Raw genomic sequence first — 26232 nt, 5'->3', positions numbered from 1 at the left:
TTTCAGACTTATCACAGACAATAAATGAAATGAATTTCACTATTAAAAATCTGTATTGACCCACTTTATATAATTTTGACTATGTGATTCAACTTGATTCATATCCCTTTTGGAGAAAGAATCTAGCTTTACCAAATTTCCCCAGATATTCTTTTTTGGGCGTTAAAAATCTGAATCTCAAAATACAGCCAACCCTTCCCCCCCCCCCCCCCCCCCCCCCCCCCTCCTCCACAAAATCTGCATGAAACAATGTAATAAGTGGCACGTCTCTGCTTTCAGTCTGAAGTCTGTATGGTATCAGAACATCACTGACAAGCATTTCCAAAATTTATGTTCAAGTTACAAAGTATTTACAAGGTAGAGTAATGCTTATCCATGATCCTCTGATACAATTCAGTTTAATCAAGGACTAGTAAATAGGTGCTCTGTACACAAAAAACACAGCACAAAAAGACCTCATGCCACTGATAATGCATAAAATAAGTTTTAATGCATTCATCATGTCACTCTGTTACATTGTCCAAATGGCTTAATAGTCTATTAACAAAATAACATTTGAAAGAGGAGGAGGGAAAAGAAAGCAATGATCAACGAATGTTGAGGAGTAATTATCTAAAAATGATTGCCTTATACAGTTGCATACACAACATTCAATCCATCCTCAATAACAGAAATGTACCGACATTGTGATGAAAGTACACTTAACTTGTAAACGTTTATGAACAGATCCAGTTTTTTTTCGCAAGGATTATATAATGACCTATCACCACACTAATAAGTATCACAATGCATGATTATTACCTTTGCTCGTTTTGCTTTCGAAGTTCTTAATATAATCATTTAAAAGAAAAAAGTAATACTGTAGGATAGGATAAAGGGACCAGTTAAGTTTTAGCAGCACAGCCTGATACTTTAGAAATTGTTCTTTCAACTTAAAATCTATAAAACATTGTTTTAATGTCCAAACCCACAACAATACCCCCCCCCCCCAAAAAAAAAGAAAAAAAAAATCTTTTTTTTTTTTTTTTCAATAATAAAAATCAAATCAGAAGTAATAAAACTGACAATGAACTCAATTGCACCACAAAACGTGCTTTTGAGGACAGAGGGGAAAGGAAAATATTCAGACAATCTTAATATTAAAAACCCTTCATCAAGTCAATTATATACCCATTTCATCGCAATCATACATCTCACTCACAACATACCATACTAGTATATTCAAAATTGTTTTCTTTCACAAACTTTTGAGCTGTACATTGTATATTGAAGAATGCTCCAAATCACAGTGAACTGTTGTTACTCATTGGTAAAGAGCTTTGCATATCCGCACTTTATCATGTACGCTAAATATAATGAACACATTAAAAAAATAAAAGTCAGTAATTATGATCCATTTAATTCAGCATGATTTAGAGCATTCTCTATTTACTCATTATTTTTCATAATGTAAAAATACACTACCATCTTCGACCATGACTAGAAAAATCTTGATGAGGTCGATTGTGAGAATGATAGTTTCCATCCCCTTCACGATACTGACTTGTGTTACTGTACTGAGTACCACCTAACTGGACGCTCATTCCCCTTTGAGCCATTAGCTGAGCCAAAGCATGTTTTACACCAGCATGATTGTCAGAGCCTCGTGAACAATCTAGCTCTCCTTCAGTTGACGGGAAACCTTGCCCGTAACCTTGCACCTGACGACCCATTGAGTCACTTCTTGAAAACTGCGATGATTGTTGAGGAGCGGATGGAATGCGAGATCCTTGTAGAGAGGGAGCACCTGACAACAGCGGTAATACACCTCCTCCTTCTAAACTTGGATTCTCCCTTACATTAGACATTGTCATCTCTATCTGTTTTTTCAGATTATTGAGTAGCATTGATGTCTGAGAATCTACATTGATATTCAAACTCTTGGCAATCTGATCAACGCTTATATTTTTCTGACCTTGGCACATGGAAATCAATTTTGACAATTGTGCCTGTGCATGTGTTTCCTTCATTTCTGCATTGGGGTTTCTCGTTACCTTCTGTGGCTCTGACACCTTCCAAGGCTCATCTTTGGGCTCTATACTTGATGAATTCTTGGCTGATGCTGTATTATTCATTGGAATTGCATCCATGAATGGTCTTGAACTTGGTTGTCTAGAATTTGATCCTTGTTTCGCAGAAAAATCATGTTCTTTATACTGTTGCTGTTCTCTCATTTCCCGCTTTCTGTTTTTACACCACAATTCATGACAATCTTGATCTCTTGGGAGACTTCAGAGAGGGTAGAAAAAAATAAGGAAGGGGGGAGGGGAAGGAAGAGAAAAAAACAAAGAATTAGTGAACATATTTATGATGAGCATTGCATCAGTATGTCCTTTATTTATCTATTTTATTGAGGTGGAGGGATCCTTTTTTTAGTTTCCTTTTTCTTTCTTTCTAATTTATTCATCTATTTTCATTTGGTTAGATTTAATTTGATTATTGTATTTTTTGGTTTATCCAGTATTTATGGTATTTGGGATAAGCAATATTTTGAGTATAATGATTGTGACTTAGCAGGAGGATAACTGAAACACGCCAACAGGACTTTGCTATTATTGAGCATTCTACGCTGCAATTATGCGAATCTTTGTTGATGGCGCCAATTACGGGTAATGCGATGTCTTTGTCCAATCTAAGTATATAAGCAGTGATGATAATGGCAATTTGTCAAAAAGGAGGAAAATACATTGGTCCTTTGGTCAAACTCAAACAAAATCATAAAATAAATTATTACAGTTTCGTATATTTTTTATATTACAACTTCTTGTGTAGATATGTTCTTAATAATAGAGATATAACTAATTTTATGTACATTTTTAATGAATTGTCCTTACCCTGAAACAATTTTTTTAAAATACCTTCTATAAAAGAGATTTAAAATTAACTATTGATCAAAAGGCCTGAAAGTACTTGTTTTTACTTGTTTTATCTTTGTTACTTGTAGCCAGGTGGTTACGATCTTACAAATTAGATTCCAAGTATAACTAATAACTAAAATTGTTAGACATTGTAAAAACAATGGTAAAAAGACTTCACTAAGTTGACCACCCCTTATAATTGTAACATATTAACCAGATGACGTTTATAAAGTTTACATGAAGATTGATAGAAGAATGGTTGAAAGAGATATATGGATGATGGAAAGATAGAAAGAGAACAGAAAGAGAGGGAGAAGGACAAAGAAAGAGGAAAAAAATAGTGTGTGTGTGAGAGAGAGAGAGAGAGAGAGAGAGAGAGAGAGAGAGAGAGAGAGAGAGAGAGAGAGAGAGAGAGAGAGACAGAGAGAGACAGAGAGAGACAGAGAGAGAGAGAGAGAGAGAGAGAGAGAGAGAGAGAGAGAGAGAGAGAGAGAGTAATTTAATTGATGGGGCTTTATTTTTCTGATTTGGGGGTAGTTGTAATAATTATCTTTTTAAACGGACCAAGAACTGTCCTACCACTCTTGACCTACTTACAAAAGAAATCTGGACTCATTTACCACCTACCCCCTTCCTCTTCAACCATCAATTGCCTTGTCTCAATTTTAACATCTGGCACCAATTTGTCTAGACTGACGCCATAAAAATGCGAGTGTAACCACAATTCATGCAACTCAGCAAAGGGTCAAACCATGACACAAGACATGATGGTAATTATTTCGCGGATCCACCACTTAAAATTAACCTGAGCTTTTACGAGAGGAAAATGTTTGACACGGCAAAATCAGTGGAAAATTTCTGAGTAAATCCCCAAATCCCGATTATCACCACTGACACAAGGTAAGTATGTAAAGTTAATAACTTGTGAATCACTACCCTACCTCTCGAACTTTTGGACATGTAATGAAAGCAATTATTTTTTATCTATCGACAGATTTTATTGGAACAATTTGTAGTGTTGAGTAAACAATAACAAAGATGTAAAAAAAAAAAGGCATGATGTTTAATCTATAAATTAAAAATTTGAACTGGTCTTCATCATGCATAGACTGTCTGTCCAGTGTGTCATAAGACAAAAAGAAAAACACACCAAAAAATTTAAGTAATGATAACTGAAAAAAAAAAAAATAAAAAGCAACAAGTGAGCATGGGTGAAAGCTCACTGGGGTCAATTTGCCTGGAAGACAGAAAGGCAAAGCAAGTTTGAGAGATGCTAATCTAAAACAAGTACCCACCACCTTAAATTCAAAATAATAATCAAAATGCCAGCAACTGATTAGTGTTTTATCCAAAATACTTTCATATGCCGGTCAACTTTCACCCATGCACTTGAGCCCAACCAAGACTATCACATTTTCCAATTACAAGATCTGATATAATCAAAAGATATTTTTTAATTCATCAAAATCAAATTCCACCAGCACTATTCTTCATCCTTTCCAAAGCCAGCTTGAAAAAGTTTCCACTTTTGTTTATTAACAATGATTTGAATATGAAGCTGTGCCAAAAAGTTTTTTCGTAACAACAAAATACAAAAGATCTGAAAAAGAGGTTATCTAGATCATCTTACATCAATGCCTGCTCCCCTATTTGTCACAAAATTCTACTAAGTTATTTGCATAAACTATTGAAACATACTTGAGCTTTTATATAGCGCAATATTTACTAAATATGCTCAAAGTGATTTACAAAGGGTCCATTACTAACAGCAACACGCAACATATAGAACGAGACATGACGCCTGTTCGGCGATGTTACACTTGTTTCCAACAGAGACAACGCTGTTAATGGCCAGGTACTCATTTTACACCTGAGTACAGTGAGAGAATGTGAGTAAAGAGCCTTTTCCAAGGACTCAACTATGCGCCTAGCGAGGCTCAAATCCAGGACTTCCGATCCGAAAGTGAGCGTCATACCGCAAGACCACAAAGCCGCACCATACCATATGTGAGTTAAATAAAATTAAACCAAGAAATGGTGCTCTAGTAACATTAGAGTTGCAAAAAGTTTCTCAAATGTTTTTTTAAAAAGGGGGAAAAAAGATATTTTGTCCACAAATTTTCAATATTTTAAAAAACTAATACATTTGATGCGAGATTGGCTTTCTTGGCATATTTTTTAATATTTAACTCAGAGAAAGTGTTGAACAGAATATTTATCCATAGTTTTTCCAAATAACTTAGAATTGTAGTGTTCTTGTGGCGAATGTTACGAAAACAACCGTCTGGCACAGCGTCACTGACTAGAGTCATATACTTGTGTTGTCTCATGAAAATATTAGCATTTTCAAAAATATGAAATATCTTTACTTAAAAATTACTTAAGTGTGGGAAATCTTTGGTTTTTACACTATTTTTATTAATAGTCCAAAAAAAAAAAAAAAAAAAATTTTTTTTTAAAGAACAAAAAGAAAAGAAAAAGATATTTTTTTCAAAGCTGAAACAAGCCTATTAACATATCTCATCTCGTTAAGTTAGTGGGACATTCACTAAATTTGAATTAAAAAATTTTTTTTGGTTTACTCCAACCACTAGCTAAATAAAAACACATCCTCATTATTATGCGTCATCTCTCCTTGCCCTCCCCCCCTTTTTTTCTTCTTTTCTTGGGACTTCATAGATAAATCCCATACTTTACCACAATACACATTTTACAATGTTGGTATCTTCTTGTTATCGGTAGAAATCCACTTGAAAATATTTCACAAATGGGAAGGTGCTGTTTCTAAATGAAAATTTAGCATTATCAACATTGGACATAAAAAACATGATTGAACTAAGTGAAAATGTCCTTATACATATCAGTGTTATAATATAAATGTTTCAAATGTGAGAACAGACTTACTCAGGTGGAGGAATGGCACTGGGATCAATGTCTCTCAGCCATGGACAGTTGAGACCTTGGTCAGCTGTGCACCTGCGACTGGGATCCAACTCCAACATGTGATCCATCAAATCCAGGGCTGACTTGGGCAGACTGAAATTTACACAATAACCGTATGGCTGCCAAGACTAAATCCACTTTTATACCTACTTACATAGTATAAAGTGGTTGACATTACGAGAGATTCATACTGATAATAATAAATTATGAAATACTTGAAGAAAATTGTTGGTAGGCAAGAGCCACATTAAAGCTGTTAATCCCTTTAGTTTTATTTTAACTAGATATATCTTCCCATTTTCAAAGACAGCAGTAACATGCTCTGACAAGAGTCACATTACTATCAATACATGCCTATTGAAAACTATCAAGTACAATTAAAGCCAAATTTAAAAAATGAAAAACAATTTTTTTAAATTATCTGAATTAATTCTGTTATGTCATTTAAGGGTTCAATGAAATGAACAGATGCAAAAAAAGTTTTTTAAAAGACAAAATGGAGTAAAGCATGATAAGAATCTTGAGGCACCTTGCGTGGTAGCTCATTCAATATATGCAGATCGCCATGGACAAGAAAAATAAAGGGCTCTTGGAGTATTGTTTTTCTCTGTGAAACACCACAAAATTCAAATAATTTGTCTGAAACACTAAGGTCGAGTTTGATGATGTGATTGTCATATTTGTCTTTTGGCTGCTTTTATTTTTATACAACCGTGAACAAATTGCATGAACTTTATCTTTTGATAACAGAAAAGTTAAAATTTCATTAATGTTGAAGTAAATAAAACAAACGTAGGAACTGTCAAAAGGCAAATAAGAATAGCTAGTCAACTCCAGCAACAGAAAAATTATTTTGTTTTTCGGGACAGTTTCTAGTAACAGCTAAGCATCATTATCAAAATACTCTGGAGAAATGGTCACTATTCTCACTGAGTTTATAGATCAAAGAATCAGAAAAGCAAACCATTATCGATTTATTTGAAGAATAGAAATAAATAAAATGCCTTGTCCAATGCAATAAGTACTTACACCTTTACATATATTTCCAAGATGGAAATAAGTGCATCTTATTTTACACATATGTATGGCGAACTTCATACAGGGAGAAATCTATAATTGTCTCCAATTCTTCTAGGTATGACAGATATACTTATTTTGTTCATCAAGCTTTAAGATGAATTTCTGATCATTCACCAAAACAGATTTCAAAATTATGCAACGGTAGTCAAATTTAAAACAATTTTCATAAACAAAAATAAATAAGTTAATTATCCCAATTAATTGTACCTACCCTGTAGACCGGCGAACCCTACCTCTTGCTCAATTGCTAAAAAAAATAATTTACGGATGGGACAGCAAAAGAGTCAAGACACGCAATCACATATCACAATAACATCAAGTGAGATTCAGGGTAAGGAGATGTAGAATAGCAGGCACTCAGTAAGATATACAAGGCTACTTTATTATTACATCTTACAAAGGTCATTGACCTCAACAGAGAGATGATTGTACAAATACCTTATGGATACAGTGTACTACAGCACTGATTTACATATATATGCACAATCATGCTTATTTGATAAAATCTAAACTGAGCGGAAGAAGTTATCCATGTGGGTAATACAGTATATCCATATAAGGTTTAATCTTTTGGTACAACTTTGCCATGGTTAATCATGCGTAATTACTGCAGACATTTTCAAGGAAACAGGAACTACAACTAAGCTACATGTGAGGCAGAATTCTCTCTACTGCCATCATTGGTTCATGTTAATCTTCCTGTTTTCCCACCTTTTCAAAAAAAAAAAGATTATGAAATGGGAAAGAAAGCATAGAACATTAAAAAAAAAAAACAAAAAAAACAAGAAGACAGATTTACATGAATATAAATGAATATACTCACAAGGAAAATTCCTCCCTAAGTCGTCTTCTATGTTGCCTCTTGGGCTTAAAACTATGGAATAAGGGGAGCTTGATCACTTCGGGCCAGTTGGCAGGACAAGGTGATCCACAGGTACGACTTATCAACTCAAGTTGAGCAAACTCTTCCTTGGCTTGAAAAATAGGCTTTTTCGTGAACAGCTCTCCAAGAATACAACTAAAAATAGTAAGGAATAAAATGCGCAATTATGAAGGTAGTCTAAGTCTACTCAGTGGACCCTTAATTCTGTTGAAACTAACCAAGGATAAGCACGTTTATCTTTTAAAGCTGCAATGTGAGTAGGTTCTGACATGTTCATGGTGTTTGAACAATGAAATTTTGATCAAATACTTTTATCTCTGTAAGTTGAGCCTTGAACTATTTTTATTATCATTGTATGGCAGATCACATTGAAATAAGAATACAAATATTTTGACAGAAATAGCATGGTGTGTTAGTGATAATATTCAAATCAACTGACCTTATAACATAGTCCCTGATCTGACACCCTTCTGGTAATAAGTCTTAGGGAAGGCACATAGACATAAAATCGAGTAATTTTTAAAGAAAAGTGCTATTTTTTTTTTTTTTTTTTTTTGTTTGTTGCTTTAGGTCTCTTCCAACACAATTGAGGTTATATGAGAGACCGCTGAAACAAAAAAACAAGCAATCCAACAAAAATAGTACAAATGTCAATCAAAATCATAACCTAAAGATATCATAAGCTAAATTATAAATAACCAAGAACAAACAGGCAGAGGATTTACAGGAAAAAAAATATCCCCTGTCAAAAATACAATCACAAACCAAAGAAGCAGGATAGGCTAGTAAAGAGAAGAAGAAACGACATCACTATCGGATCGTACACCCATGCGAACATCATAGGTATATGATTCAAGGGTGACGCTCCCATCCAACCACCCGCAAAGTGCTATTTGAATCAAGAAGTATTCTGTAACCGTCATCATGTTCTATATATGCTGTACACTGTACATTTATTATTATTATTATTATTATTACACTTAAATACATATTACAGATTATATATAGCAAATCACAGACTTTTCAGAAACTAAAAAAGGAAAATTCTATGGCAAATCTGAGAAATGCAAGAAATTATAATAATGAAGATGTTGGTGATGCTGGCCAGTCTGTTGGTAATTAATTGTTAATGAGTACTATACATACCGGGTGGCTCAGAAAAACTGTCCCCTGTATGGAGGTTTCCCACCTCTTTAATATCATGCCTAAAATGTTGAAATTCTCAAGACAAATAGATCCAATATTTACATTTTTGTTATCAAAATTTTATTAAAATTAATGAAATATATTTATACATAACTGGTTTTTAAGGTTTGGTTGCTTACATTCACTTGAAGTTGGATTTACTTTTCCACCAAAAAGAACCCATATGAGCATTGGCTTCTGTTTTCTTTGTCAAAAACAAGACACTCATTGTATACAAAACATAGATGTATTCTTACAAAGATCTTACATTGGTTGAAAACAGAAAAGTGACCGTCTTCGTTTTACAAAGGTCATTTACAGAAAGACAATGTCTGCTTGAAAAAAGCTGCATATTAAAATTGATTTCACTATTGTTCAATATTGAGCTCCTTCGCATTTGTCTAGGACTTGCCAATAGCTTCTGTATTGTTAATTAACTGCACGTTTCATTGACAAAGAATGTTGGCCATCAAATTCTCTGGGATTGCAATCCCTTGGATCATCACCTCTGAAATGCCATTTATATATAGTTAATGAAAACTGGGGACAAGCTTTTTCAACAGAAAATAAAATCTGAACAGAGGTCACTAGTTTGCACGAGACCAGGTATCAAAAAGGGAAGACCTCGTCTGCATCAAATTGTTAATCTTCAAGACAGTGCCAAAAAAAATGCATTTTGGATAATACATTATATTTCATTAAAAAACATTTCTTGTTACAAGTGATATGAATTGTTGTCCTTTTATTCAATATTCAGTTGATTTTCTAATAGATAATAAGAATTTCCTAACTCCCATAATGAAAATATTTATTTGTCAAAAACTTACATAAAAATTGCAGCAATATGGCTTAAATAGAATAGACACACTAAACTGCCAAACTGATGAGTTTTTCTGAGCCACCCAGTATTATCCATTTTCTAAAATCATAAAGCATTAATACCCCAAGCTCCAAATATCAATGGCGGGCCCATATCGTTCCTCTCCAAGTAAAAGTTCTGGGGGCCGATACCAAAGAGTGATCACCTTGTTCGTGTAAAGTCGTTCTTTGTCTTCAGCATGAAAATATCTCGCCAATCCCAGATCAGCAAGCTTTATTTGACCCCTGAAATCAGTCATCAAATTCAAATCATTTAAAAGAATGCTGAATCAGAGATGAGATTTGTTTGTTTGTTGCTTTAGGTCTCTTCCAACACAATTGAGGTTATATGAGAGACCGCTGAAACAAAAAAACAAGCAATCTAACAAAAATAGTACAAATGTAAATCAAAATCATAACCAAAGATATCATAAGCTAAATTATAAATAACCAAGAACAAACAGGCAGAAGATTTACAGAAAAAAAAATATCCCCTGTCAAAAATACAATCACAAACCAAAGAAGCAGGATAGGCCAGTAAAGAGAAGAAGAAACGACATCACTATTGGATCGTACACCCATGCGAACATCATAGGTATATGATTCAAGGGTGATGCTCCCATCCAACCACCCGCCAGAGATGAGAGCCATCATAATTTATGTTGGTAATAGAACTTAGGTGTTTGCTACAAGTTTATGCCAGAACAAAGCTTTAGAGAAAAAATAAAGAACAGGAGTTGTTTACTGATGTATCAGTCATGAGGTCAACCATAGTCCCAAACATCTGCACTAATAACTAATGAGAGATAGATTTTCAGATAGTTTCCAAACTACACCCATCCAGGGATCAGATTTTACATGAGAGAAAAAAATTTTTTGCAAAGAACATGCACAATACACACACATCTACAAAGGGCTAAGGTTCCCCAAAAATACCAGACTACAAATAGTTCAAATAGGACCTGATTAAAACCAATTTGCCTCATTCCGAGCAAAATAAAGCCGCACAGGGAAAAAAAACATTATATAAAAAGATTCTATTGGTATCGAGCAAGCTCTGACAAATACAACAAAAACCCAGAGAGAAAAATAATCATACGGTAAAAAATGATTTTGAGAAAGTCACAGTGGAGCAATATGCATTTCTCTTCCCAATTTACTTCTGATTTCATTACATCTACATTAATTTATCAAAGAATTGGTTCTCCTGTTGGTCAAGAAAATAATTATGCAAAAGCTGAACTGAGTCAGAAATTTGGCTTTTGACATAATTCTCTGCTCTGGAGCTTTAATCTCAATACTGGAAAAGGAAAATGGTAGGCTAGTATGTTAAAAATTTTAAATCCTATTAACAAATCATGTAAAACCTTTCCTTTATCAACACTTGGTCATGCTTAAAAATAGCTCCCATTAACTGATTCAAAAATTTAATTAAATCTCAGTCAATAGTAATAAAATTCAAATGAGACAAATGTGAATGAGATCTTACTGAACTTGAAAACCTTAATAAAACAGTATACTTTTAACTCGAATGATTCAATTTGAAACTAAACGGACAACACATGAAAATGAGTCAAAATAAAGTTAACTACCTGTTATTTAACAATATATTAGAACACTTGATATCACGATGCAAAAAGTTTTTCTTGTGACAGTACTGAAGCCCTAGTAGAAGTTGCTTCATAAAGGAAGCGATGTTTTGCTCTGGGAAGGTGACCATGCCAGACTCCAACAATCCCATCAGATCATGGTCCATATACTCAAACACAAGATAAAAGGATCCTGAACCTGAAAGTTTGGGAGAAAAAACAATGAGTAAAACACATGTGTTAGATGTAATGGACCTTATAAATGCGAGTCTGTGCAATTCTGGCCAAGCAAGTCTCATCTTGTAACAAAGCATATTGAGAATGGTCAGAAGCTAACTGGGTGATTGTGATCACTAATTTCTGGCCTCTTATGTTGTGTTTTTGGGCATTACAATACACACTAACTAAAATAGAATGAAATATATATGATACACCATGGCAAATGATGGAGCCCCGTGAATTACATGGTGATTAATAAAATGGAAGAAATGTCTCCTTTTGTCAAAACATTAATCAGAGATGTCAATTTAAAATTTGGATCACAGGAATTTCAGACATCACTCAGTGGAATTTTAAGGCTGAAACAGGACTATATGATTATAAGTAAACACAAAAACTCAAATTCAAATACCATCCGAAATTCCCATTTTTCAAATTTAACTACCGCTCCAAAACTGAATAAGGGCCATACAAAATGTTAAAATGTCAAAATTAAAATGAATAGTAGTTTTGGTTGTAATGATAACGTGGTGGTGGTTGTGGTTGTAGTAGTTTTTTATGTGGTAGTGGTTGTAGCAGTGAGGATGATGAAGTGGTGGAAGTGATGATGACAAACATGCCAACTGTTCAGTAATAAAATATGGGGAAATGGATGAGGATGTGATGATGATGACGATGACGATGGTGGTATTGATGTTAGTGTTGGCCATGGTGGTGATAATGATTATGATGTCTGTTCTTGAACAGTAAAATAGTATAAAAAAATTGGGAAAACAGCTGAAAATTAGGGAAATCAAGAATGACAAGTGTCAGGAATGTCTTTGGTGGTGGTTGCTGTAAAGGTAGTAGTTATGATGATGTGGTGGTTGTAGAGATGATGATGTGGTAACAGTGGTCGTACAAGAAGAGGAATTGAGTTTTAACAAAATAAAAACAAAAACAAAAGTTTAAAAGTACTCTGGCAAATTCGTTTCTGAAACAAACCTTTTTCCTTTTTGAAATCCACTGCATCCTGTTTATCTGTGACAATCTCCTTTAGATTAACAATATTGGGATGTTGCAGTTGGCGCAATATCTTTATCTCTCGAACAGCAGTAATAGGAAAGCCTTCTTTCTCATTTTCTAAGCGTACTTTCTTTAAGGCAACTAAAATATCTGTGAAAGAGCAATATAATCATACTTTAAGGCAAAATGATCTAGGTTAAAAAAAATAATTTTAAGAATCTCTTGTCTGTGTCATTTACTGTCACTCAGTCAGTCTTGCATGTAGTGGGTGATGTGAGCAGCATTTCTCATTAGCCTATTTGTTGAAAGCCAAGTAATACTGATATTGGGAATTCCCATTGGCAGTGTCAGAACCGAGAAAATGTTGGCACAGCCCGGGACTAGACTTGACCGGGTGACATTGTGGTTCTGATCAATGACGATTCACAGGCTGTCATTGGACTTTGATATGTCGACATAATCGTGATGTCAATATATCCGCTTTACATTGTATTTAAAAATAAAGAGATTTAAAGCAACCGATTGTGATTACCCTCACTTCTACAGCATTAAAAAGCAATTTTGATTGTTTTGACTCTGGTCTATTGCACACTAAAATCCCCTAGACCTATCTATGAAAACTCCCCATAATCTGCTCTGAGGAGAGTGGGGTCAGATGAAAACATTGACATGGATCAGGATCATGTTCATTTGTGTCAAAAACAAGGGCCTTAACTAAGAAAATCCTCAACACAATGAAAACATAAAAATAGAAGGGCTACAGAATTGATCGATATATTGCATTGTTAAACGCTGAAGCCCATCTAATTTCATCTTTTCATTAGTACTTTTACAATTACAGATACTGACTGATCTAAAAGACATATTGAGCTGTGTATTATTGCTTCACATCACTCATTTTAAAATGTACTTTAATGTATTTTGCTCATGAATGTAATTAACAAACAAATCTATTCTTACCCAAAGTAAGGTCTTTGGCTTTATACACTTGTCCATATGTTCCTTCCCCGATGATTTGTAAGATATTGAAGACATCGACACATCTTTCTCCCCAATCACCCTTGATGTCATTATACCTTCTATGACGACATATTCTGTGGAAGTAAATTAGTATCATCTTTAGGTCTCCAAGGTTGCTTCCTTCACAATACTAAAAACACCAAACCTACAATGCAGCAAAATCCAGATCAATAACAATCAAGTTTTGGACTATGAAAACAAAGAGGAAAACATAATGTTGACGATGCATAGCGGCCAACTTTTCAAAGACCTAAATCGGGACATCCTAATGCACAATATCATCACGACCCAATATAGCAGATTGTTTGGACTATTATACACTTTAATCTCGATCTCGAGCTGTTCCTGTTCCTAGTTTTAATTTGCTAGTCAAAAAATCATCCTGGGGCATTCAAGGGTTATTTCCATATACCTTAATCCATATTTTTTCTCAGATTGCCTGATCTTGACGGCCCCGATTTTATCAGGACAGTTGGCAGCTATGATGATGTGGTAGTAGTTTAACATGTAAATGTAATGAGAGAGATGGTATATAAAGGAAAAAATATACATATCGGACTCCTTCCATCTCACAAAAGAATCAAGGCAAAACCAATAAATGTATTCATTCCAGAAGAGGGACACAAAACAGCATGGAAAGGACAAAGGGTAAAAGAGGAAATATGAAGAGATAATGACTGTGGACCAATGAAAGAATCCATTGCCCAGAGGCCTCCAATATTCTCCTGCACTTGGGACAATTCCCCCCCCCCCCCCCCCCCCCCCGACACTATGCGGTGGTGGCAGTAGAGATGATGAGGTTGTAATAGAGGTGGTGGTGATGATTATTTAGTGCTGGTTGGCATGATGATGATAATGATAATTTGTGGTCATAGCAGTGATAATGATGGCACTGTGGTAGTGGTGGAGGCCCTCCTTGGAACCATAAAACCTCATCGAAATTTGACAGTTCTCTGTAACCAGGAATATTTAGCTTCAGAGTGGCACCTCTGGATAGATATGAGTCTGAAAGCTATATCACTATATCATGTGTTTGCATTGTAAAAGTTATTTTAATCATTAAGGAAAAAAAAAGACAAAAAGTCAAAGAACATACTTTGGACGTTTAAATTTGGGAATTTCCTCCTTTTTAGGCAGTTTAACTTCAGGTTCCTCATTCTCTTGATCTGGTTCATCCATAATAGGGGGCATAGGGAGGTCACGAATTCCTTTGGGCCGGGAAAATTTTGGCTCCTCCATCTTCACTTCTCTGTTTAAATAAAAAGTGGTACAACAACCAAAGACTATATTTAAAACCTTTTTAAAAAAATGTTAATTTTTTTCCAATGAATTAATGACTGATAAAAAAGATTTAGTGTAATAATAATAATAATAATAATAATAATAATAATAATAATAGCAGCAGTAGTAGTAGTAGTAGTAGTAGTAGTAGTAGTAGTAGTAGTAGTAGTAGCAGTAGTAGAAGTAGTAGTAGTAGTAGTAGTAGTAAATATCCTTACTTAATAAAGCATTCCATTCCTTAAGAGTCACATGATCTTACATACATTAGTATATTATTCTTCTAATTATTTTTATTATCTCATCAATTCACCATAAACAGGATCAGGCTATAATCATCACTTGAGTTGGGTATCATTACCATTATCAGAATAAAATGTATAAAGAAACCTTATCATAAAATATAAATTGCTCCATTTGTCTTTACCCCACAATGATAGGAGACCTGTAACTATTAACACTTTTAACAGATGATATTTCATTGTACTAAACTAAAGCCATTGCCAAGCCACCTTTATTGCCACAAGAGGTAGATATTTTTTTCTTGGTGTTTTCAGCAATAAGCATATTATTCCATTGGTAATGGCACAACTCGTATTGTTCGAGTATGTCAAGTTTCTATTCATTCCCGCTCCCCCTGCAAAAAATGTTTTTTAAAAAAGCTAATGTTATGAAAATTAAGCAGAATTATTCATTATTCTACATTACATATTAATTAATCTAGTAACTTTGCTCAAAGGAGATGACTTAAACTTGAATGAGGTCAAAGATCTTAATGCTAATAAACATTGTCAAAAATCTAGAAATGCAAATTTTTGTTAACAAAAATCAGAACAGATTTCCACTTCCACCAAATAAGAAACCCAATGTGTCAGAATTGTTTATAAGTTTAGAAAAGAAATGTTTCTAAACTTAATTTTTTTTAATTGAGTGAAAATTGATCACGATGGAAAATGCAATATTACTGTTGCAAACAGGATTTTGAAATGTGGTGCTACAGATGGATGGAAAATGTATCACGGAAAGAGAAAAAAATCAAACAGAATGGTATTGGATGGACTAAATATAAGAAAGAAAGAACTTCTGGTGACTGTAAAGCACAGAAGCTTGGCGTACTATGGCCACATACGACGCCAAAACAGTCTCCAGAAGTCAATACATGAAGGAAAGATTTAATGGGAAAAGAGGGAGAGTGAGACAACGAAAAAGCTGGTTGGGAAATATAAAAGAAATGACTGGGAGCATGATGAAGGACTTCTGAGATGTCGCTAGACAGAGAATTGTGGAAGACCATGAAATCCAACCTCAATGAGAAGGAACCCCAGTTAGGTAAGGTAAGAAATCCCTAAAACACATTCTATGTAAGATCAAAAAAGTGGTGAAACACCATTGATAGAACAAACAAAATTAGCAGAATAACACATTTTGAAGACAATCTTACTCATATGGACTTTGCTCAAGATCAACATCGTCGTCTGGGTGAACTTCGGGTAGGGGTAGTTGAGGAAGCGTGGACATGCTACCACGGGGCTTTTGTTCCACTTGAGCATGCTGGTCATAAACTCTTGACACCTCTCGCAAAGAAGATTTCTCTGGTGTTCTCTCAGATGATAGATTCGATACACTCTGTTTGAATTGTGGCTGCGCTCGGATTGGGGAAGGAGACTTTGGAATGTTTTGAGGTAACATTTCCTTCTTGGGAGTATAGGAGGCGGGTGTGGGAGATCGACTGATAACTTCCAAATCTGGTGAAGTTGTTTTACTATCAACCGACATGACATCATTGCCTGCTCTTTGGTTCTTTTTCTTTCTAGCTTCTTTATGCTTTCTCAATTCTGCAGCCAAGCTTGTGGCATACTGAAGTGTTTGTGTATTGCTTAACCTTCCTTTTGAAGTTGATGAACCAAAGTTTGTTTGAGTCCTTCCTGGAGAAGGTGATCGATTTGATTTTTTCTGATATCGACTGGGACTTTCAACATTCCGAACATGTTTATGTTTTCTGTGGATAAAGAGTAAAATATTAATAAGCTTTTTTTCTCTCTCATTAACCAGCTTTGACTGGGTGATGAAAAAGGCATCATATGAGGGAGGATATAATTACTAATTGCTATTATAATATCTCATGCGTCATCATGCTGTATACTTTCAAAATATAATTTCCTTAGTTCATCCCCATGAGAATAATTGAACACCCCCTTCTTCCCTACACACCCCCCCCCCCCCCCCCTTCCCACCCAGCCTTACCAACAAAAAAGTGTTACTTCATTGATGTGATCAAACAAAAATACTTATCTAATATGGGTGTGCATGTGGGACAATTTCAAGTTAGAATATATATTCTACCATGTTGTCTTAAGTTTCCCTTCTTTTCAAGTAAACCAACTGAGTATGACTGTTGATATCCAAAAGAAAACATGAAAAATAGTGAAAATGTCAAAACAAAGTTTAATTCCATTTAATTTCCGCCCCTTAGGTTGTAAAAAAAGTAGAATCTCCTCTTTAATAAAAGATCCGTCTTTACTGTAACTATGTGGCAGATTCATTCAACCTTCTTTGTAATTATTTTTTATTTAAATTAAAAGTGTCTCAATCATGATTCAAACTTCAAAGCAATAGCATTCCTAACCTAAGACTAAGACCAATAGTTTCGGGGGGGTTTTTGTATGTCTTAAAGGGTTTTACGGTGCTTACAATACATTTGGATCATTTCAGCGCCAGTAAAAAGGAAGAAAATGGGGTAGTCAAAACTGTAGATTTACAATTGAAAGCACACAAGAAAAAGTAAGACAAAGGGGAATGGTTCAAATAGGGAACAGATGTAGATTCCAAGAGCATACTATCAGTGCTTGAAATCACCTAAAAGTCTCATCCAAACACAAGCACAGGTCCCAACTTGGAGGAATATACTCTAATGTTTACAAATCATTATAACATATTTAAAACCCCAAAATGTAACAGTACATAACAGAGATGATTTACAAGGAAAAAAATATCATCTCCCAAAAATATTACTATCTAAACATTTCCCTCCCAGTCAAGGACTCAGACCAGGGATAGGACAAAAGCAAATAATCCCATTCCAAGACAAAAACAGAAAGCAGCTCGGAAAACAGATACAGGGGATAGAAGACACAGCGTGACCTCCTGTCCAACATAGGAGGTCAAAGACCCAACCCAGACCAATAGTTAATCACAGGTTCATCAATAATATATAATGACAAAATGATGTGTTGCATAAATAAAAGCATTGGCTGATTCAATGGTCTGGGCTCGTAGTATAAACAATTGTCATTATCAAGGAGGATTGGAGGTTGCAGATAGAGATTAACTTTAAATGTCATTTGGCAGGAAGTACGTCCATATTGAGTTGGAGGTGTGGGTCCAGGAGAAGGAAGAACCTTGTCTGGACGCCGGTTTGGATCTTTCTTGGTCTGGCTACTCATCTTCAGCTGTTCCAGCAGGATTGGGTCTAGGCTAGTATCACCTTCAGGGTCATGGCAGCACACAAGCTTGCTCCTGTAAAACGGCAATGTGATGATCCTTCGCAGGAAATACTGGGTTTCCTCAAATAGCCTACTAACAGGACATGGCAGAATTGCATCAAATGTGTGCAGATGGAAACTTGGAAACAGTGATGCCTGCCGGAAATGTCAGGCAACTCCAGAGACCAGCGATCACATCCTTCTCCACTGTCCAGTAACTAAACTTGAAGGTGGCCATGAAACAGTACTTAGGGCGGAGGAAGACTCGAAGCTGGGTTGACGATATTAATTTGGAGGTGTAGCCATATGCTACTACTATTACTAGTCCCTGTCAGGTAACAGGTAATACTTTCCAGCTTAAATTCCATGAGCCAGTGAACAAAAAACAAAAAAAAAAGAAGTCCGATTTATGTACACTTTGAGACCAAGAAGCAAAGCACAATTGACAACAGCACTAATACGGACACACACATGGGCCACTTATATATATGTCAACCATTCTTTTTAATACTGATCCAGGACATCCAGGACAGCTGTTTAGCTGTCAAACTTTGCACCTTTGATTTCTTTTTTGATTTTTTTTATTAATTTACGCAATAAGAGCAGACGACTTTTATATTGACATTGTCCTATTTCTCTCAAATTCCATTTCAATTTTGATCTTGAAGTAATGTATTGACATGAGATCACTTCATACCATTTCAAGGGTGATTGGGAGGGTTGGTTTTGCGTCTGTCTTGATTTTCAGTCATCAGGATACATGGGATCTGGCAGTGGTGCCAACTTTCACTCAGTTTGAGTTTGACAATGATCCAGAAGAGGAAGACCATCTGGTGAAGGATTGCATCATGGCTTGGCTGACTGAAGATCTCAGGACAATTCATGAGTTTGGTGAAGAATTTGTGGATTGGGTAATAATAGTAATAATAAACTGCTGTTCTAGCTTCCAGTATTTGATTTGATAGTTCATATTCACTGCACATTAAGGAGAGAATTTGTTTCATATTTTTGTTGGATTATATATATTGCCAAAAGCAGTTATACAACAAGTTTCGTTTTCTCTTTCCTTTTGTCAGGTCTAAAAAAAGTATTTTCTATTTGATATCCCCTTCGTTTCCGAGCAAGATGTCTAACTTTTTTAGAAGCTCCCATTTCTCTGATTTTTTCTGACTTTGACGTTGAGAGAGTGAATTTGGAGAATACATTTCATCTCTTTTTGGATTTGGTGACTTTTTCCTGAAAAGTCAATATTGCTAATAGATACTATTTCAGTAGAGATGGGTTTTCAAATACTTTTTTTTTTCATTTAGATATCTTTTCTTTTACCGCAGTAAGGACATATTGCTTTAAAAAACATCCAATTTTTTTTTTTTTAAAGTAGTTGCAGTACTTGAAATTGTCTGACCCTATAGTGATTGATGGAAACATTAGTGGTGTTGATGTTTTTAATTCGGTAATGCAAGAGGTGATAATTATGTGGCACTAGTGAGATTAAAATTAAAGAATAACGTATTTTGATGGAATCATGAAGCAGTGGTAGGGCCATGATGATGAAGCTGTGTTGATGGTACAATTGATAATATTGTGGTTGTGATATAGTAATAATGCAGCAGTGGTGTGGTAGTGGTAATGATGGTGGTGTTGTGCTTATAATTATATGGTTATGATAATAAAGGTATGGTGGTGGTTCTAGTTCTGATGATGATGTAATTCTGGTGGTGACAAAAAAGCTTTTGTGGTAGGAATGATGCTGTGATATTGTTCAGTATTAGTATTGCTATATTGGTGGTAGTTTAAGTTATATGGAAATGTTGAGGTCATTTTATGGTAGTTATCGAGTTGTGTGATGTTGCTTTGGCAGTGATGATCGTTGAGGATGATGACGATGGCAATGATGATTATGGACTGCGCCAATATGTGTTTTGGGTGAATTGAATAAAGGGTAAATATCAAGCTACACACTGCATGTGCTAGCCTCTGGTACATTGCTAGTTTCAGACTTTTTATGATCTTAACATATGACCACTGCTTTTTCCTCTGATAAAAAAAAAAAAAAAAAAAAAAAAAAATATCACACAAGAATGAATCTTCCCCTTTAACTAGTAGTATTACTAGGCACCCTACGTCCTTCTATATCAAACACAACAAAACTTTGAAAGTCACCATGCAATCATACAAATAGTAATGGTGATTGTGGCAGTGGTGGTGTTGATGCTGATGGTGGGGATAGTGATGATGCTACTGGCAGTAGTGTTAGCCGTAATGATGTGCTAGTGATGGAGAAGGTAAAAGAAAATTGTGGATGTTTGCAGAATAGATGGTGGTGGTAAAGGTGTGATTCTTATGAAAGTGATGGTTTGGGGTACACAGCAATGATGATAATGATGACGACTATGGTGGTAATGGGGGTCCTCATACAAAGTATTAAAGTAATGACAGATGATGGTAATGATGATGGTGTGGTGGCGGCGGTGATGATATATGGTGGTAGTTGTGCGTCTTGTACCACAAATGGTTTTTCTTTTTCCGTTATAGATGTCTGCTTGTGTTAAAAGTTGATTAAAGCTTTAAAAATACTTTTTCAAGTATGACCTTTTTGGTCTCTCTTGTGATCCAAATTCACAATTTAATCAACTTTTAAAAACAAGCAGGCATCTATAACCAAAAGAAAAAAAAAAACAAAAAACAGTGTGGTACAAGACGCACAACAAAAACAAAATCACTACAAAGGGTCAATTAGTAAGGCTTGCCAATCCCATATGGCAAAAGTGGAATAGAAAAAAATAGGAAATTAGGGGGAAAAAATAAATTTTAGACGAATTTAATACAATAGTATGTGGTGATGATGGTAAAATATGGTTGATATGAGCTAGTACAGAAATGATGACAATGCAGTGGTGATGGCTTAGTGGCAGTGGTGGTGGTGATGATGATGATGATAGTGATGGCAATTATGAGGAAAAAAAAAGATGAAAAAGCTATTTTACTGTAATATGAGCATTGAACATAGACTAACAAAGGAAAACTGACCCTGCTAATAAGCAAAATACGGCTATAAGCATGGATTGCTGAGGACCTTGCATATAAACTGAGACCACTTTATTACTGTATAAAATATATATAAATACTGGTGGTAGTAATGGTTTTGATGATGATGTTTATCAGCAACAGACTCTCTCCCTCAGAAAGGGCGCATGTCCCTTTCCCATGAAAACTCTGACAGGACAAACCTTGAGTCTACTAAGCAGAGGTCATGATAAACAAATATGAGGACGACCACCTCAAGACATAGCTATTGCCATACATTTAACCAGTATGCAGCAACTCTTGTAAACCATGTCAAATTCAAAGGCTTGCATCTCCCAAAGACACAACTGTTCTTTGAAAACAATGTTAAAACTGCCGCCCCAGCAAATGGATGTTGCCTGAAAATTGAGAAGCGAACTGAAGTGAACGGTAAAGCCAAATTGACAGTCATCATGAGGACATAGACTCCTGTGCTGAGTTAAAGGAGAGGAGAATGAATGCCTCCTTGTGGGCTGCAAGTGTAAGAAAATGAACTTCATATAAGGCCACAAACAGGGGGTCAGAGTCAGAGTCAGGATTGCCAATGAAAAAATGAAGGCTTGCCCCTCCTCATGAATAGCTGGTAACTCTTTCACGGTAGGTTCCAATTGTAAAAAGAAATCAGATCACTTGAAGAATTGATGTACCTATAACTGCAACAGCTCTCCTGGTGAAAATTAGCTGAATATGAGCTGAGGGCTGATGGGAAAAGTTATGATTTGAAAGACAGACAACAATCTTATATCTGGCCACACTTTACAGGTTAAACAGGGAGACAGGGGGTACACATCCCTCTCACATAAATAGGGGAGGAAGAAGGGGCAAATTCACTGACCCTTCTATTTGTTCCTGAGAGAAGGTTGGGGTGTAAGGAAGACATATATTGCAGGCATGATTAATCTGCAGTATGGGATGGGAATGAGAGCTTCTTCGATCCATAAACAGGAAAGAGACACAAGGCGACACCAATCTAGTACTCTATACAAGTAATGTCTGGCTGACCATTCAATACCAAGCCCCTTGTAGGATATGAAGCTGGAAGGCAATTCAGCAGTCCAAGCAGAGTGCCAACCATACTTTGCCGTTGAGAAGGTAGATGTAAAACTTAGCAAGTCCCTGCAGATAGTGTCAGGAACACTGGCAACAACGCCTAGAGAATGGAGCCCGATAATGGCAGCAACCCAGCCCCCCCCCCCCCCCCCTAATGTCTGGCGGGAGACGATTATAAGCAACTGGCTTAATAAGATAAAAGAAAGAGGGAACAGGGATACCCTTGCCAAGAGCATAATGGACGGTGCCCCTGTTTCGAGCCGTAATAAGTCCCGGCAAGCAACCCTTGATGTAGCTTCCCCAATTTCCAACAGAGATGCATATATGAAATAGACGAATTCAATCCCTCGAGGGGGCGGGGACATAGACTCCTCGAAAATGGGGGAGAAGTTGCCAGGCTTTTCCACCAGCAAGTAGAGACACTGGGTGGCAGCCAATCAGCTTCTGTCGAGAACCTGCTTAACAGCACGCTCACTATATCAGTGGGGACTTGCCACCTGTCCAAACATGTACTTGTTGTGGTCAAGAGCCCGAAACTGCTGAGCATCTAGTTGAACAGTGCGTTGTGACAAAGCTTCCAGGCGGGTTTGCGACAGTACAGAGTGCGGTCAAGAGTTTGCATCCTGAATAGATCGTCAACATAGTGTGAGTACCATTAGAAGCTGCTGCCACGTTTATAGTATAGATAGAGAGACATGGAATTATTAGGTGGTCATCAGATTAAAAGTGCTAACAGTAACAGTGGGACTTGCAACCACCAGGACATAGTCTCAGGGCCCATGGCAATGAAATGCTATTTACAAATATAGGGTAGAAAGAAGGGAAAATCCCTGCCCTACACTAACCTAAGCCTAGACCATGTTCAAAAGTAAAGAATCCACAAATGTGGAGAACATGGTCTATAACTATAATGATGTTGACCCATTGACCATGGTCAAAAAATAGAATAACCTTTGCCAGAGTTAGGTACTGGTAACTGTATTGGTATAAAACCAGTCAATCAGTGGCATCATCATCAGTAAAACTAAGAAAAAAATATTAAAATGGGCGTGTCATACTACGACTACGACGTGACGAAAAGAAACTGGATATTACTTTCCCTTTTGCAATATGTCAATATGACCATTCAATTTCTAAGTAAAATCTATTATAATTATTTGACATAAATTGAACAAAGCTAATAGAAATTGAACTTTTAAGTAGGATCTACTCACCGGTCAGCTGGACTCCGTGAATTTTTTCTTGCTCTCTTCTCGTGCTTGTAATGGTGGTATGGACTGGGAGGACTCCTGTGCCTCCTGGTATCCTCTTTTACAAGACCTGTGCTGTATGCTCTCGGTAGATCGGCATAAGCACGGGGATAATCTTTTTCTGGTTGTTGGTGCCTGGAACCGGAGCCATACTTATCACGTTGGTGTTGATCCAACTCTGTTGGAGCTTCACGTCGGGAACGTTTCTGTTTTTTCCTACTCGATTTGTTTTGGCTTCTGTTGTGGTAATCATAACTGTCGTGATCGCGAGGGGATCGACTTCTACTCCGATCACTTCTGTAAAGTCTGATAGCGGTTGCAGGCGAAAGTGGTCGTTTTCCAGAGCCGTGGGTGTGAGAAGATTGTGCTGATCCTCTGTGCGAGGAATGGCTGCTGCTGTGACCATGATGACGATTTGACGAATGTTGACTTGATGTTGCAGTTCGCTGAGTAGGTGGTGAATTAGCAGCTATGTCAGAGTCTGAGCTTATATCGTCGTAGTCAACGAGTGATTTTTGCAATGATGGATGTTCATCCCTATCTTTCGATCTCCTTTTATGACTTTTCTTCTTTTTCGACCGTTTCTTTGAGTTGCCATTATGACTTGACTGAGAGTGAGAACTTTGTGGAGCGAGGTGGCTGTAAGACCTGGCGTCGAATTCATCATCATATACTTTTCTTCTTTTAGAAGACATTTCAAATTCCCCTTTATTTTAATTGTTATACTATTTGTACTTCAAACCATAATGCAATAGGCCTATGACTGAGTTACTTTGATGATTTGCAGTCCCTCCCCCCTAACTCATATTCGATTCTTATGGCCGACAACCCGAGCTGACAAAAAAAAATTCAATGTTTATGAGTCTTTGAAAGATAAATGTTCACTTTAAATGCATCATAAAAATCTTAATATTAAAATGTGTGCCAAATTTTACATAGATGCTGTAAATAAATTTAGTATAAGATAGATTGTCAATGCCTATCAAGAAACCCTAGCAATCGTTTCGATAACGCCAGGGTTGCCAGATTATTTTTCAACAAAATGCCAGTGGAAGACTCAAAAAATGCCAAAACACTCCAAAAAATGCCAAAGTCTGTTGACTCCCATCCCCACTAAGAAAACTACTCACTTTTGATAGACAATTTACTATCATATCCTGGTGGCTTGCGTGTTTTCTTTTCTTTTCTTTTTTTTTTTTTTTTTGAATTATACTAAATTTCCTGTTGGGGTAATTTTTTACCTACTGACTACTAAGTGGAGTGCTAAACCACTACACCACGGTTGAGAAAAGGTGTCATTTGAAGTATAATATACAAGAAAAGAAAATGCCAAATGAAAATGCCAAATGCCAAATGATTTTTCTAATGCCAAACGGTTTTCAAAAATGCCAGATTTTTGGAATCTGGCATTTAAAATGCCAAACTGGCAACCCTGGATAACGCGACACGGCTCATGTTGCCAGATTTCTAAGCTAAACAATAGCATTAGAAGAATGCCAAATGTGAAAAGAAATACGTATAAATTGTATATGCCATTTTCAATTCAACTAAGTAGGTTAGTGCCAGCAGAAACACATTTTTAAAAGTTTCTTATCCTACTACCTTGTTAGATATCTTGGCTTGATTAAACTTCAACTTCTCAAGCCGTTTAACATTTCCAAAAATCTTAGATGAAAATGTTGCTTGAAGCCCGAAGAAATAAATTACAATAAGAAATGAAATGAAAGCTTGAATTTAATCAAAGAAGACAGATAATGTAGACGTTTCGGGTGTCCCTTTTATCAACAAAACACGATGGATGAAACACTAAAGACGAATGATGATGATGCCTATAATGATGATGATGATATAGTCACTGCCAATCGCTAGCTACTTGTTCACAAATGAATTAGTTTGGTAATATGAGTTGAGTGCCTTACTCAAGAACACAATTCATTTGGGCCCATTAACTGCGACGTTTGTTTTCAATCCAGCCTCTGACCATGCTCAAAATTGCTTGACTTTGTAACATGATAATAATATGACAAAGGCTAAAGGCCCAAACGTTGTATTTGACATGCCTCAACATATATGAGCCATTTTTTCTTGCTCTATTCCTTTTCCATCTTAAAAGAGGTATAAAGGCATCATTCGCTTTTACTTTTTAACGCTGCTCATTTTGATATTTATTTATTAATGCTTTATTTTATTATTTTTTTAAAGGTATTTTTGGGACATCAAATTTTGTGGAATTTTGGAATTAAAATGCCACGCTGGCAATCTATTTCCTGGTCGTCTTCTTTTCTACTTGTGACGTGACAGAGTTGCATTATGGGTTGTAAGTCTCCTCATACTGAGCAAATTCCATGGGAAATCGGAAGTGTGTCTATACGCACGTAATTACGTGTATGCAGTGATGCGAAAATGACTATATGCACGTAATTACGT

At 35.9% G+C, this 26232-nt stretch overlaps 1 protein-coding gene across 1 annotated transcript; it reads right to left on the bottom strand.

Moving 5' to 3' along the window:
* Window positions 1-468: 468 nt before the first annotated feature.
* Window positions 469-24852, bottom strand: LOC144964730 (uncharacterized). The gene is made up of 10 exons (XM_078899283.1): window positions 23770-24852; window positions 16399-16956; window positions 14776-14928; window positions 13620-13753; window positions 12639-12809; window positions 11439-11634; window positions 9931-10092; window positions 7744-7938; window positions 5802-5933; window positions 469-2268 (listed from the first exon to the last, which is right to left on the bottom strand). Exons 1-10 carry the CDS (start codon window positions 24498-24500, stop codon window positions 1461-1463), a joined length of 3240 nt encoding a protein of 1079 aa, XP_078755409.1. The 5' UTR covers window positions 24501-24852; the 3' UTR covers window positions 469-1460.
* Between the last annotated feature and the right edge of the window lie 1380 nt (window positions 24853-26232).

This window comes from Berghia stephanieae, chromosome 2 (genome assembly GCF_034508935.2).
Source record: "Berghia stephanieae isolate SIO BIC M18660-M18661 chromosome 2, UCSD_Bste_1.3, whole genome shotgun sequence".
In the NCBI taxonomy this organism is placed as follows: domain Eukaryota; kingdom Metazoa; phylum Mollusca; class Gastropoda; order Nudibranchia; family Aeolidiidae; genus Berghia; species Berghia stephanieae.
Note: the sequence above shows the minus strand (reverse complement) of the source record. Positions and strands in the feature narration are given on the sequence as shown.

Coding starts and splice junctions, on each gene's coding strand:
- LOC144964730 (XM_078899283.1), bottom strand. CDS start 24,500: ATGTCTTCTAAAAGAAGAAAAGTATATGATGATGAATTCGACGCCAGG. Junction 12,810..13,619: donor AGCCAAAGACCTTACTTTGG/GTAAGAATAGAT, acceptor GCTCTTTCACAG/ATATTTTAGTTGCCTTAAAG. Junction 11,635..12,638: donor GGATTTCAAAAAGGAAAAAG/GTTTGTTTCAGA, acceptor CCAAACTTTCAG/GTTCAGGATCCTTTTATCTT.